This window comes from Mastacembelus armatus, chromosome 4 (assembly GCF_900324485.2).
Source record: "Mastacembelus armatus chromosome 4, fMasArm1.2, whole genome shotgun sequence".
NCBI classification, from domain to species: Eukaryota; Metazoa; Chordata; class Actinopteri; order Synbranchiformes; family Mastacembelidae; genus Mastacembelus; species Mastacembelus armatus.
In genome coordinates this window covers 24,496,677-24,509,571 of record NC_046636.1, presented here as the reverse complement: position 1 = coordinate 24,509,571, position 12,895 = coordinate 24,496,677, and the positions used below count along the sequence as shown (strand labels likewise).

General features: G+C 41.7%; 1 protein-coding gene across 2 annotated transcripts; it reads left to right on the top strand.

Moving 5' to 3' along the window:
• The first annotated feature begins 43 nt into the window (after positions 1-43).
• ssbp3b (single stranded DNA binding protein 3b) lies at positions 44-12,881 on the top strand. 2 transcript variants are annotated; one of them, XM_026305321.1, is made up of 18 exons: positions 154-209; positions 876-948; positions 1,056-1,117; positions 1,206-1,290; positions 7,273-7,362; positions 8,391-8,465; positions 8,721-8,783; positions 8,872-8,935; positions 9,046-9,119; positions 9,242-9,306; positions 9,398-9,446; positions 9,722-9,757; positions 9,853-9,907; positions 9,988-10,052; positions 10,724-10,802; positions 11,019-11,047; positions 11,148-11,249; positions 11,500-12,881. In XM_026305321.1, the coding sequence occupies exons 1-18, from the start codon at positions 154-156 to the stop codon at positions 11,527-11,529; spliced, it is 1,152 nt and encodes a 383-aa protein (XP_026161106.1). In that variant the 3' UTR covers positions 11,530-12,881. The 2 variants fall into 2 exon arrangements, with proteins under 2 accessions (XP_026161107.1, XP_026161106.1); XM_026305322.1 differs by lacking the exon at positions 8,391-8,465 and having other exon boundaries at positions 44-209; positions 11,500-11,529.
• The last annotated feature ends 14 nt before the right edge of the window (positions 12,882-12,895 follow it).

Sequence of the window (12,895 nt, the reverse complement as noted above, 5' to 3'; positions counted from 1 at the left end):
TCATCAGTCATACGTGGCCCCGCCTCTTCCCTCCGGACCAGGCTCGGTTGAGGAGCAGTGCGGTTGGAGTGCGAGAGGGTCGCGGCCGCGATGATCTGACAGATGAAATAGCGAAAAAAAAGAAAGAAGGCGGGCGTCCTCCCACACAAAACAATGTTCCCCAAAGGCAAAGGCACCCCGGTGCCGTCGGACGGCCAAGCACGAGAAAAGTAAGCCTAGAGACGTTTTTATTGTTCATTTTTCGCCTCGTAAGTTGTTCGCTCTCTGTTGTTCGCTGGACGGGCTAGCAAGAGGCGATTTCCTCCTCCCGAGGACTGAATTGAATGAACCGCCTTGTCTGCTCGCCATTCCTGCTCGGAGCCGTGTTTCTGCTGCCTTTGGCTCTTTTCCGTGTCTTCACACAGCCCGGCCGATTCCGAGTGCAGTTTGGTTGTGTTTTAACCTGCGGTCGTCTCGTATTTTAGCGGTTATTCAGTCGAGAGCACCGAGAGGAGAAAACAATAACATCGCCTTGTTACACAGCACATTGTTTTCTCTGTTGCGCTTCGTTTTTATTTCCCTCAGCCCATCAGCACCAGCGAGACACTGTGCATAGCTAATACACTGTGTGCTGCTGTGGTTCACAACACGGTGTTTGTTTTTAATTATGCTGTTGCTTTAGTACTTTCTTTATCATCCTTATTGTAGTTAGTCTGCCCGGGTTACACATTTAATTATTTGGCATAGGCTATTTGGCAGCCATTGTTCACAGGGCCTGTGTCCGAGTCTAGTCACTTAATGAAAAAGATTTAACCTGATGTTTGACTTTTATTTTTTCCAATTTGTAATGTGACTGTGTGTTTTTTCTTTTTAATTATGTCCATATTTCCACACAGGTTGGCTCTCTACGTCTATGAGTATTTGTTACACATAGGAGCACAGAAATCTGCACAGACCTTTTTATCAGAGGTATGTGGAATTTAGCTTATTTCTATATTTATATGTAATTGAATAACATTTTTTAAATATATGTAGTTGACACCTACTGATATTTTCTTGAACTCAACCCTGCCTAGATCCGATGGGAGAAAAACATAACTCTCGGAGAACCCCCTGGATTCCTACATTCCTGGTGGTGGTAAGTGAAAATGTTCTCTGTTGCCTGTAAACATGTCCAGGGGTTGTTTGTGTGGTTTGTTTTACTTCATGACATGTCTTGTCCACAGTGTATTCTGGGACTTGTATTGTGCTGCACCAGAGAGGAGAGAAACATGTGACCACTCCAGTGAAGCGAAAGCCTTCCATGATTATGTGAGTAGTGCTTAAATAGAAACTGTTGCTACTACTATGGCTCTGTCTTCTGCTGAAGAAGACTACAACTTTGTTATCAAGGCTAAGACGAGGTCTGAATAATGCACCAGCAAATCAGGTTGTGCAATGAGTCAGAATTTGTTGTTGGAGGTATCAGAGCAGGGTGCTCATAATCTCTCTTTGTCAACACTCTAGTCTTGAAGGAATCTATCACATTCCCCTTCAAATGTAATGCAGCTGCCACACTTGAGGTTATTCCCTTTTAGCTTGAAGAGTTGTCATGATTCCCTCTAAAATTAGATTTGATGTGGTTTTTAGATGGATATTTACTTTTTTGTACATTGTTTTATCGTTGTTTTTGTATCTACCAATGATTATTTCCTCATGTATTTAAATATCCAAGTCAATTTCAGGAAGTATTTCTTATTTACAATCGGTCACCATGCGCTGTTGGCTGGTCAAATGATGCATCCAACAATAAGCTTTATAGGCTTCTGGGAAAATCATGCTGATGTCAGCATGTCCTGAGTCAGACCTGTCGAGTGCTGTCCCCCTTATCTACGCCATGCTTAAGCAGCCTGCCACAGCTGTGAAGATGAAAAAGAACCTGCTGTGTATGCTGCACAACTTCTGACTTTATACACAGAGCTTCATTTTTTTTTTTTTTTTGGCTCAAAGACCCCTGTCGGCCCTGGTGTGGAGTGTTTTACCTGCTATGTCAGCCTTAATTTTAAACTGCATGAATGAGATGTCGCTAAGGACAAGTATATTATTCGTTAGCTCCTCCTATGAATATGCTTACATATTTGCATGGCATGGGTGTTTTGCATCTTGATAGCCACTTTGGAAATGTGCTACATTGTTTCATGCTTCGAGTCGGTATCCAAAAAGAACATCAAATTGAGCCTTATGAGGATCAAAGAAGGTGTTAAATGCTTGTCATTAGCTTCAGCCGTTCCCATTGTGGTATTTCTGAGTTGTCTGAATTGTGGAGCTGATGTAAGTAAAGTGAAGATACCATTCATTTTTGCTGTACCAGCACAGTCAAGGAAAGGCATTAGAGGTTAAGGAGTCCTCTCTGGATGACTTATAGACAGCACTATTTGTAGGTAGGTTGGCGATGTGTCAGGCAGGAAGGGGTTAAAGCGGAGATGTTGGTCCTGCTCTTGGCAGATAGTGTTGTCAGGGTAACAGGCCTCCTGATCTGGCAGGTGACCTGGGAGCCAGGAGAGAGACTTCAGCATGGCTCTGCCCTTTCAGTAAGCAGATTTCTTATTATTCTAACTCAAACAGACAAAGGAGAAGAGCATTTGTTTGAAACCAGCCTTTATTCACTTAACCTGCTTCAGGTTAGTTGCTCACAATGTCATTTACACATTACAAAATTGTATAAATGTATTTTAAATTGTAGACCACAACAAAATGTCTCCAATTTCAAAATGATTCATTTGCTTTGTTTAAAAAAAACAAAACAAAACATGTACACAGAAACGAATTATAGATGATGTATTCTGGTTAAAGAATTATTTAATTTCCCAGTTTGCCATTCAATGAAATGAGGAAATATTTTTAGATCAGTTTTGAAGGAATAAACAACACAAAATAAGCTGTTAGATAGCAGCCCATGGTTTGACTGAGGCCATTTTCATAACATGGAAAACATTAAGCAAATGAGGGAACACTGAAACGTCAGTTCGGGCAGTGTGCTGCTGTGGTGTGGAGCTTTGAGAGTTTCTGTATGGTTGGCTCTCCCCGACATTTTGTGGTTGCCCTTTGCTTTGATGTTGTGTAGTACTCTCCTTGTGTTCATTTGTGGATGTTGAGGCGGTCAGGGAATTGTGTGCGTGCGTGTGTGTGTGTGTATGTGGACAGTACTAGTCTTTGGACCTTAGCTTTTGTTTAGGTGTGGGGGAGGTGAGTGCTGGTCTGTTAGCCGGCAGCGCTCGTAAAACCCTAGCGTATTCATACTGGGCCTGACAAACGCTCCCCAAGGGGCCCTGTCGCCATGGCGTCAGCGATGATTGATGGCTGTCACAGAGCTGAGGGGCAGATTGGAAAAAGGAAAGGGGAGTGGCACTGTGGCAAATGCCCAGCATCCACCACCACGGAGGAGCTGAGGGAATAAATGGAAGAGGGACCTGCTAGAAGTAACTAGAGAGGGAGGGAGAAAGCACATCCACACTGGGTTTTATGATGTTGATTGATGGTTAAACATTTACAAACTAAACACAGGCTTTTGGGTTTTGTTTTTTTTAATGTTGGTTGCAATGGTAGAAGTGAGGCTTTTAAGAGCATGCTAGGTCAGGAGGTGGCAGTTTGGCTAGTCTGTGCTGCAGCCTAACCTCCATTATCTTGTTTTTTTTTTTTCTTCATCTGCTTTGAAATCTTTCTGCATTTGTGTCTCGCCCTGCCCTTCTTCACAGTTACCTTGGTCAACCTCTTGGTCATTGTCAGCCACATTTCTACTTCCTTTTCCCCCACGTTCCCCTCGTCCGCTGCGTTTTTGTTATGAAGCAGCACAGGCATATCCCGCTGCAACACTGGCCTTTTGTAGCCTCCTTCAGTGATTCAAGGATTTAGAGATAGAATCGTTTGGCTCGGATTGCTATATGATCTTCAGTACACACACGCACATGCTGAATCATTATGGGTTAGCGGTGGGGGTGGTGGTAGTCTGTCTTAAAGGAAGTCCCCTGGGAAGTTGTAAGCAAGGCCCCAGACAAGAGTCCCATAGCCTGGGGCAGGGCTTAGACATCTGCCCCTTTCCTGTACCAGGCTATATAGAGAGATGTGTCTCATTTAGATCGAAAGCAGCATCAGGCTGCGTGGGACAGTCCAGCAAGCACAGCTGTGTGCTTTAGAGAGATATGATAAAGATCTAGCATAACAGTCTAACAACAGTGTCTGACTTCTACAGAGCAATGCAGATTTTAGACACTGTTTTGAGCCTTTGTGTCCAATACTGTTAAATACAGCGTTGTTTTTCTTCATTTCTTTGTAGGCGTCATTCCAGAAATGGGCTACTTAAGGGTAGAGGAGAGCCATAAAGTGTAGCTCCTTCTTTATCTCAAGTAAGATCGTAAACAGAGTAACATATGCTTACAATTACTGTACACCAGAAGAACCATCTTTTGGTCAGAGTGCACTTCTCTTTAAAAGACAAAGTTCCTACAGTTGGATAATTACATAACAGTCTTATGAAATATTGGCTCAAATTTAAATACCTGCTGTATGGGCAATCAGATGAGGATGAACACTGTAATAGATGAACATTCATTGACTCATACATTGAGGATCCTGTAAAATATGAGCTACATAACTGCAACCCAGGGCACAGCTTCATTACTGTTTCTGTGCATGGAGTTCTGCAGCTGGAAGCTCACGACAGACCATATCAGCTTTTGCCATGTTTGTAAAAGTTAAACTCTTACTTGCATCATGTATTTATAACAAGTTTTAAAATATAAAAAATAAAGCTGTACACTGTAAGCAGGACTCTAATTAAAGTTTTAACAATTGAAATAATTAGGTACATCAGGCAAATTGACTTTTGATTAGGTCCTGTTACCATTACATAAAACATCACCTTCAAAAAATTTACTGCACAGTACGACTGCCGTGGCTGTGACTTTTAAAATACCCTATTATGACATTTTTAAATTGGCTAGTTTTTACATGGGAAATTAGTGAGAGGCCTCAAGCTGTGGTTAAATTATACACACTGTTGTTTGATAGCTTTATGTAATTCTTCATTTAAAGAAATGAGACTACTAGCAGGAAAAGTTTAATTTCTAAGATGATGAGAAACACTAGTTAGTCAAAACTATGAATAACCATATAACCCCTTTACCATGTAAAACAGTGCAGACGACTCATGGTTATGGTGGAAACACTGTGGTTTATTCAGATTAGTCAAAGAAAAAAGGTTACTGCTGATGTTGACATTACTGAGAGCAGAAAAAAGGGGGGGTCTAGTGAACTGTCTGACACTATAAGATATCTAGATAATAAGGCAAAGGGAACTGATCATAATAGTTGTATCTAAATGTACTCATCATAATGTTCCTCTTCTCCTTGTCTCAGTCAAACCTCTTCTCTGACTGATCTCAGCATTGTTGGTTCTTGCCATATTACATTATTATAATGTATTTAAAGAATAAAATAGAAACCAAAGCCAAAAGCTCTTGTTCTTCTGATGTGCAGTTCAGGATTGGTTATAATCACAGGTGATTTGACATTTGAATGAAAGCAGTGCTTTCATTTTCAGAAATCATTTCAATTTATTGTAGTCACAATTCCACCATTTTGTGTGTTTCTGATATGCTTTTCAGGTTTTTTGATTGACTCAATCATAGAAAAAAGATTTTTTTTCGAAAAACCCACTGAACATTTATCTGGAATGCGTGTTTTTATATGTGCAGGGCTAGATGGAGTAAATGCTGGATGATTCCTTCCAGATCAGTAAATTGTTGCATGCAGTGTGGGATCCTAACTTTGTTGTTAATAAGGCTAGATGTTAGTGTTCTGTGACGTTTAAACTGTCACTATATGTTTTAAAATCCTGGTTACCATGTACTTAAACACATAGTTCAATAAAGAGATTCTTTTTTGTCTGAGCCTTAGCTTGTGCTAGAAATGTCTACTTGAATGGATAGTTGGGAGTAATTGGTCAAGATTGGTGCGAAGGTACATGGAGGGCAGCTGGAGTCTATAAGGCCACTGCGAACTCCACACATTTTCTACAGCAGTAGCAGGTTGTTTAAGAAAAAACAGGATGCTTGACATGTTTAGTATTTCTTTGTCTCTTTGGACCCACCTCCCGCACCTCCTTTCTACTAGGAGAACAGGATTTGCACTGTCTGTGTCACTGGGGCCTGATGAGACGTGACTTTTCCCTATGGCCTCACTTCTCTCCCTGCTGAGGTATTTCACAGAGGCCCTGCAGTGGCAGCCTGAGCAGATATAATTAGGGAAGGTACAGTCGATACCAGGGAGTGTGTTGGCTATTGACCAGTGATGGCTGTGGAGCTGTGAGGCCCTGAACAGAGACTAGGAGAGAGAGAGTGTGTGTGTGTGTGTGTGTGTGTGTGTGTGTGTGTGTGTGTGTGTGTGTGTGTGTGTGTGTGTGTGTGTGTGTGTGTGTGTGTGTGTGAGATCGAGTGATCGAGGGCGTGTGGGTTCATCTCTCTTGTAGTAATCATTTCTTGTTTGCATACAGTATTTCTACACTACTCTGTGAGTGAGCTGAGCATTGAGAAGTGGATCTGAAGGAGCTTCTCTCCTGTAGCCGTTCTTTGGAAGCTAAACCCCACAGCTCTGAAGACATTAGCTCATCTCAGATTGCTTCAGCTACAGGGAAGAAAAACCCAGTCAATTAGGAGCGTGTGACCGAAGCAAATGGCACATTAGTGAATTAGGGCTGCGGTTTGAGCAGGAAATCGGCCCAGCAAGCCCCTGCTGTGCAGCAGCACTTTGGAGCCACTGACTCAGTGAATCCCACTGATACTTATCTGATCCACCAAATTCTGGATCAGCAGGGCTTAGAAGCCACAGTAAGGACCCTATTAAGACCCCTTTTATACTAGGAAATTGAATGCATGTTGGTACTTTTTGTTTCTTTTTAGAAAGGTCAGTTAAATAATGTTTAAACATCTGATATGTGTAATTTACTTTAAGTGTGACTGAGGGTGATGAAGCATGTTCATGTAATGCATGTTAAGCCATTAAGATTAGCAGCTGATGACAGGTTTAGCTTGGGTCACTGAATTGGACCAAATGCTGTTAGATTCCTCAGCTGTGTTAAGAATCTTGGTCAAAAAGGAATAAAATCAGTCTAAAAGCATTTTCACCTTGTTAAACTTTGTAGTTTGTATTGCGATTGCTGTTTTTGATTGGAGGAATCTAAAAAAAATACTCCTTAACTTAAACTGCATAGTAGAAAGTGTGAGTTTGTAACCTTGCTGTTTTGTTGTTTTACCTTAGAGTGCAGCAGCAGCCCCCAGTCCTGTGATGGGAGGGATGCCCCCTGGTGAGGGCATGCCAGGAGGGCCCATGCCACCTGGCTTTTTCCAGGTCAGCCCATAAAATACACTAGACCACACATACTATTACTGTACTTTCTCACACTGAATATATTTCACTTGATAAATCACATCAACAAACTGTATAGAATCAGGGTTTGGTGTATATTCTGGCTCTCCATGTGTTTGCCTGTAATTCTTTATATCTTTTATTTTGCACCACTCTGCTCAGTGAACTTGTAGTAAACATTATAGACGTTCTGTCTGCCTGAACCTCTCTGGTGCTGTAAACAGGCAGGCGTGGCCTGGCCATCTTCCCTAATGGAGAAATCGAAAGGTGCAGCACCTACTGTAAATCAATATCTCAGGAGGATAAACTCTTGGCAGGCAGCTTTGTGGAACTGCTTCTAAGAGGTGACATAAAATTGCAATGCTCCACTAGATTAGACTATTCACTTTAAATCCACCAGATTGTTATGAACTAGAAGCCAAAGCTGTGACTTATTATGTGATCATGGTAATATCAGGAAAGACATTTTGACATTGATATATGAACACACACACACACACACTTAAACTTTCCATACTAGAATCCAGGAGGAGGCTCAATTAGACCCCTCACTCTCTGTCAGATCAGCAACATTAGCAACACAGTGCCGGTGTTTAGTGTTGTTATAAAGCTAATTGCATAGAGCTTAATTGATGCTGTTAATTCAGGGAAATTAGCACTGATAACATGCTGCATGCAGCAGGCGTCTTAATGTGTTGACTGACAGGCAAAAGTGCACACATCCTCTCCATCTCTCTGTCTCTTTTCTCTCATTTAAGGCTCAATCATTTGCTTGCTCTTCTCTGCTTGCTTTCTCTTGTACTGTGTTTGGTACATGAAAATGAACATCCTATTTTTGGACATTTTGACATTTTTTTGCAGCACACTTTGGTTCTTGCACTCCAACTGTCCTCTGCCCTGCAGTAACCCTGCTCTTCTCTTGTCACTTGTTTCTCGCACCTTCTTTTTCTCTGTCTCATCCTCCCCTCCTCTGTCTTCCTCCCTGCTTTTTATTTTATGCAATGCTACAGGGTCCTCCTGGTCCCCAGGGTTCTCCTCACCCTCAGCCTCCCCCCCCTAACAGTATGATGGGACCTCACAGTCAGGTAACGCTTTCTTTCTCTCTTTCTCTCTCTCTCTCTCTCTCTCTCTCTCTCTCTCTGTTTTTGCTATCAGCGGTCATTTGGGAATGCTGGTTCTTAGTGCTGATGCTTCATGCTTTGGCATTCGTCCAGGCTTAATGCTTTATGCTGCTGTCAATATTCTCACAAATACTGAGAAATTAGAAAAATACTCCATTTTGAGGGATGTACATCACTTCATTATTTATAACTTATGGAGTAATTGCATTTCTGTTGTAGTCCTTCATGTCACCTCGCTTTGCTGGGGGCCCAAGAGGTCCCCCCATCAGGATGGCCAATCAGGTAGAGTTCACACCTACATTCACACCATGGATTCGGGATACATGCCACGTTTTTAAAACTTAAATTTCATTGAATCTTTTTGTTTTAGCCACCAGGCGGAGGTCCAGGTCCCCATCCCATGCTGCCCAACATGGACCCCACGCGACCACAAGGTGTGAATCAGCACTGTATTTACTTTAACTGGATAGCACATCTGCAGCAGAGAAATAGCTTCTTGTCTTCTCTATTTCTATAAACTATCTTTGTTTTCTTAATCCTCCAGGCCATCCTAACTTGGGGCCAATGCAGAGAATGAGTGGCCCTCGAGGCATGGGACCTATGGGACCTGGGCCGCAGGTAGACTCCAATCCCAAAGAAAACATGTCCATTGCATTTATGACCCACTAATCCTGGTCTTTACTTGATTGGTTCTGATGAGCTGACAGCCTTGTTTTTATGATTTATGGTTGCCTTCTCAGAACTTTGGTGGTGGGATGAGGCCTCCACACAACACCATGGGTACTGGTATGCCAGGCGTGAACATGTGAGCTTTTTCTATCTGTAATTGTATTATCTCACATATTCCAATCTAGATGCAGCATCTAACTAGCGCTTGTATTGCTTTTACCATCTAGGGGCCCAGGGACTGGTCGACCATGGCCCAATCCCAGCAATACCAACTCTGTGAGTAATAATACACACACACACTCGCACACTGAGAGAAATGCTGGTTCAGATTGCAGACAGATTTCCTCTCAGAGTGGAGGATGTCTAATGTGTTACAAGGTTCTAGTCTGGGATGTAATTGTAGTATTATGTGTCACGGTTTCCACAGACAGTTGGATAGACAGCCATAATGGTGTTAGGATGATCAAATGATCGACTGATGACATTCTGAGGTAGAGACAATGATTTTCACTCCCATTTCTGGTCTGTAATGTTTGTGTTTTTGGTTTCAGATGCCTTACTCATCACCCTCTCCTGGTGCATATGGGGTGAGAACATGTCTTGACAACTCAACTCATGCTACACTTTTTAGCACAAGTAAGTAATTGTACTATATCTTTATGTTGTGACTGCTCCTCCATAGGGGGCATCTGGAGGAGGAGGACCACCAGGAACTCCCATAATGCCCAGCCCTGCAGGTTAGTGCTACCCTGCTCTCTCACCTTTTTCTTTTTTTTTGTAGTATCCAGTATTAATTATATGATTGCACCTTTTCCAGACTCAAACAACTCTGGTGACAATTTGTACACCATGATCAACACTGGACCAGGCAACCGAAATAATGCAAGTTTCTTTTCCTTATCTTTTTTGTGCATTAAGTGTGCATTTGTGAGCACTGACTTAAGTAGCAGTGTTAGTAGAGTCAGCACAAAGTTGAAGACTCTCTAGAAAGTTGTTTTGCTGCTCGCTAATCGTTACTACATAAGTTCTGGTCTTTCATAAACGTTTACCTTTAACACCTGAGTTGCCTATGCAGCATCTGCATACTGTTATTGAGAGGAAAGTCAGAAAACACTAGATATTCTGTTAGGGGGAAAAAAACGGTATTAAATGCTTATGGTTTATTTATTTCACTTCATTGTGCACAGCTATAACAGGCCTGTGTTTAAAAACGGTTTCAGTCTTTTTAAAGTACAGTTGTACTATTGCTGTGTTGCACTATCCACCCAGGAATGTACAGATGAGATTATTACAACAACAAAACAAATGCACTTGTTATACTGGTTTTGTTTTTGTTATTTAATAGTGTACTGTGTACTACTGTGTCAGACAGTTTCTTGGAGCTGAAATGACCAGAACCATTTTCCCCCTATTGAACAACAGATTTCACAATAGCAGAAATAAACAAACAGAAATAGGAAATGCAGGGTTATTTTAGTCAGTTGTTATTTAGAACTTTCCACTAGTATATGAGCTACGATAAATGAGTCCTTGCCATATTGTTTCTCCTACAGTTCCCCATGGGCCCTGGCTCTGACGGACCCTTGGGAGCCATGGCTGGGATGGAACCACACCACATGAACGGGTCATTAGGTAACACCACCCACTGTGAAACACTACATGACACAACACAGAAATGTTTGGGTTGCATTATTATGCATTCACTTATTTCAGAGTATACCTTTGTCCCTTTTGTCTGTGTGTATTTGTGTGTAGAGGACAACAGTCTTAAATTTCAGGCAGGGTCACTGTATAAAAAGACGTTTTGTATAGTCACAAACTACAATTGTGTTGTTGCTTTATTCTTAGGCTCTGGTGATATGGATGGAATGAACAAGGTAAATATTGCTACCATACAAAGAATCTTTGCATTTATAGCTTTGTTCAGGACATACTTTAAAGAAACAAAAAAAAACATGGCGCACTCTTTGTTTCCAGAATTCCCCAAACAATTTAAGTGGCATTAGCAATCCTCCTGGGACCCCAAGGGATGATGGGGAGCTGAGTGGAAACTTCCTCCACTCCTTTCAGAGTGAGAATGTAAGTCTCCCTTACTGCATGTTCTTCTCGTCAGCTAACATCATTGCACTGCTGGTGACTGTAATGGTACTTTGATGAAGCTAGTATTAGAACGATGTTTGACTGCACAGTAAAGCCACAGTCACAGTATATTAGCATCACTGACTACAGTTGCACTGAGGAGTACACACTGGGCATTTGTCCAAGGGTTAGTTGGTAGGAAAAAGGTCTGAACGTGTGTTTTAATCTTTTCTTCTTTGTTCCTCCATAGTACTCTCCAACCATGACGATGAGTGTGTGACCCCCCTGCCCCACCCGACATTATTTGCCATCATTCCGAGGATAGACACGGCCAAACACATCAGCACCGAATCAGGGACAGGCGCCATTTTGGTTCCACACTAACGCCAGAATGCTGATCTGAGAAAAATCAAAATGGCTGGCGACTACTGCTCCTTACTCAAAATGAAGGACAATTTCTCCATTTATCACAGCCCCAGGTGTGACAAAACCAGCTACTGAAATACTTTCATGACATGTTTTATGTTCTTCACAGAGCCTCTATATTCCTTTCAATCCCCTCAACCCCCTCTGCCATAGAACGAAGAGAAAAAAATGGTTGAAGTTTACCTCTTGTACTTTTTAATTATTGCTTTGTGGTGCAAGATGTGCAGGAAATGTCTCCGCTTTTGTCACTTAAAACACTGGAGAGTGTGCATATGCATTGTGAGCTTGGAAAGTCTTTGTCATTTTACGTATCGCCATGCATACTGTGTCACAGAAGTCAGTTGACATAGGACTCAGAATTTGCCTTTTACTCTATGACCACCTTTATGAATAATGTAATATTCTTCCTAATGCCCACTCTTCTATTTAAAGAGGTTAAGGGGGGAAAGCTGTGAAAGAATGCAGCTCTTATTGTGATGACGTTTCACAGTATGTAAGTGCTCAGATGGTTCTTATAATGTCAAATTGGTCCCATTTGATCAATTTCAGTCTGGTATTGTTGACAGAAAGGTTACACTGCACTCTGCTGTTTGATTCAAACGGCTGGGATGCTGTTGGGTTCTGTCGAGGGAAACCAGACTTCGACTTAAGAAGTGAGTGCATGAATGCTGAGAATCTGTGTACAACATACTACCTAGTGCTGCTCTTCTCTATATGTGGACACCTGCTTTAAGATGTGGTGTATATCTCTTTACCTGCCTGTGCTTAACACTCTGTGCTCCTCATCGTCGTAGCCTGTGTTTTTTCCAGTTTGGTTGATTATGATGAAATGGCTATGGATGAGCCGCCCATTTTAATCTCTCATACATAATGGGTGTTCATATTTCCCTCTTGTATCATTGGTCGTCCCCCTTGGCCCTACATCCCTGTCTTGGCGACCCACACATTTTTTTATATTTTGATACAATCTTTGACTACATATATTGCCCCAGTTATTCCAAGTTAGTCAGAGCTTTCTAAACTGATTCTAGTAGGCGTCATAAACTTAGCAGCAGTCTTGTAAATGTGATGAGATTTTTTTTTTTTTTTTTTCCTGTGAACATTATGCATTATACGCATCTGTCCTATGTTGCCTTTATTTGCCGATATTTTTTTATTTCAAATTGAGGAAAGATTGCTTGTTAATATAATTTTACAATAACTTAATCTCACTGTGTGGT

Bases quoted from the DNA above. Each gene is read 5' to 3' on its own strand.
- ssbp3b (XM_026305321.1), top strand. From the start codon at position 154: ATGTTCCCCAAAGGCAAAGGCACCCCGGTGCCGTCGGACGGCCAAGCA. The intron at 9,307-9,397 runs GTGAGCTTTTTC...TTTACCATCTAG, and splicing joins GGTATGCCAGGCGTGAACAT to GGGCCCAGGGACTGGTCGAC. The intron at 10,803-11,018 runs GTAACACCACCC...CTTTATTCTTAG, and splicing joins CCACATGAACGGGTCATTAG to GCTCTGGTGATATGGATGGA.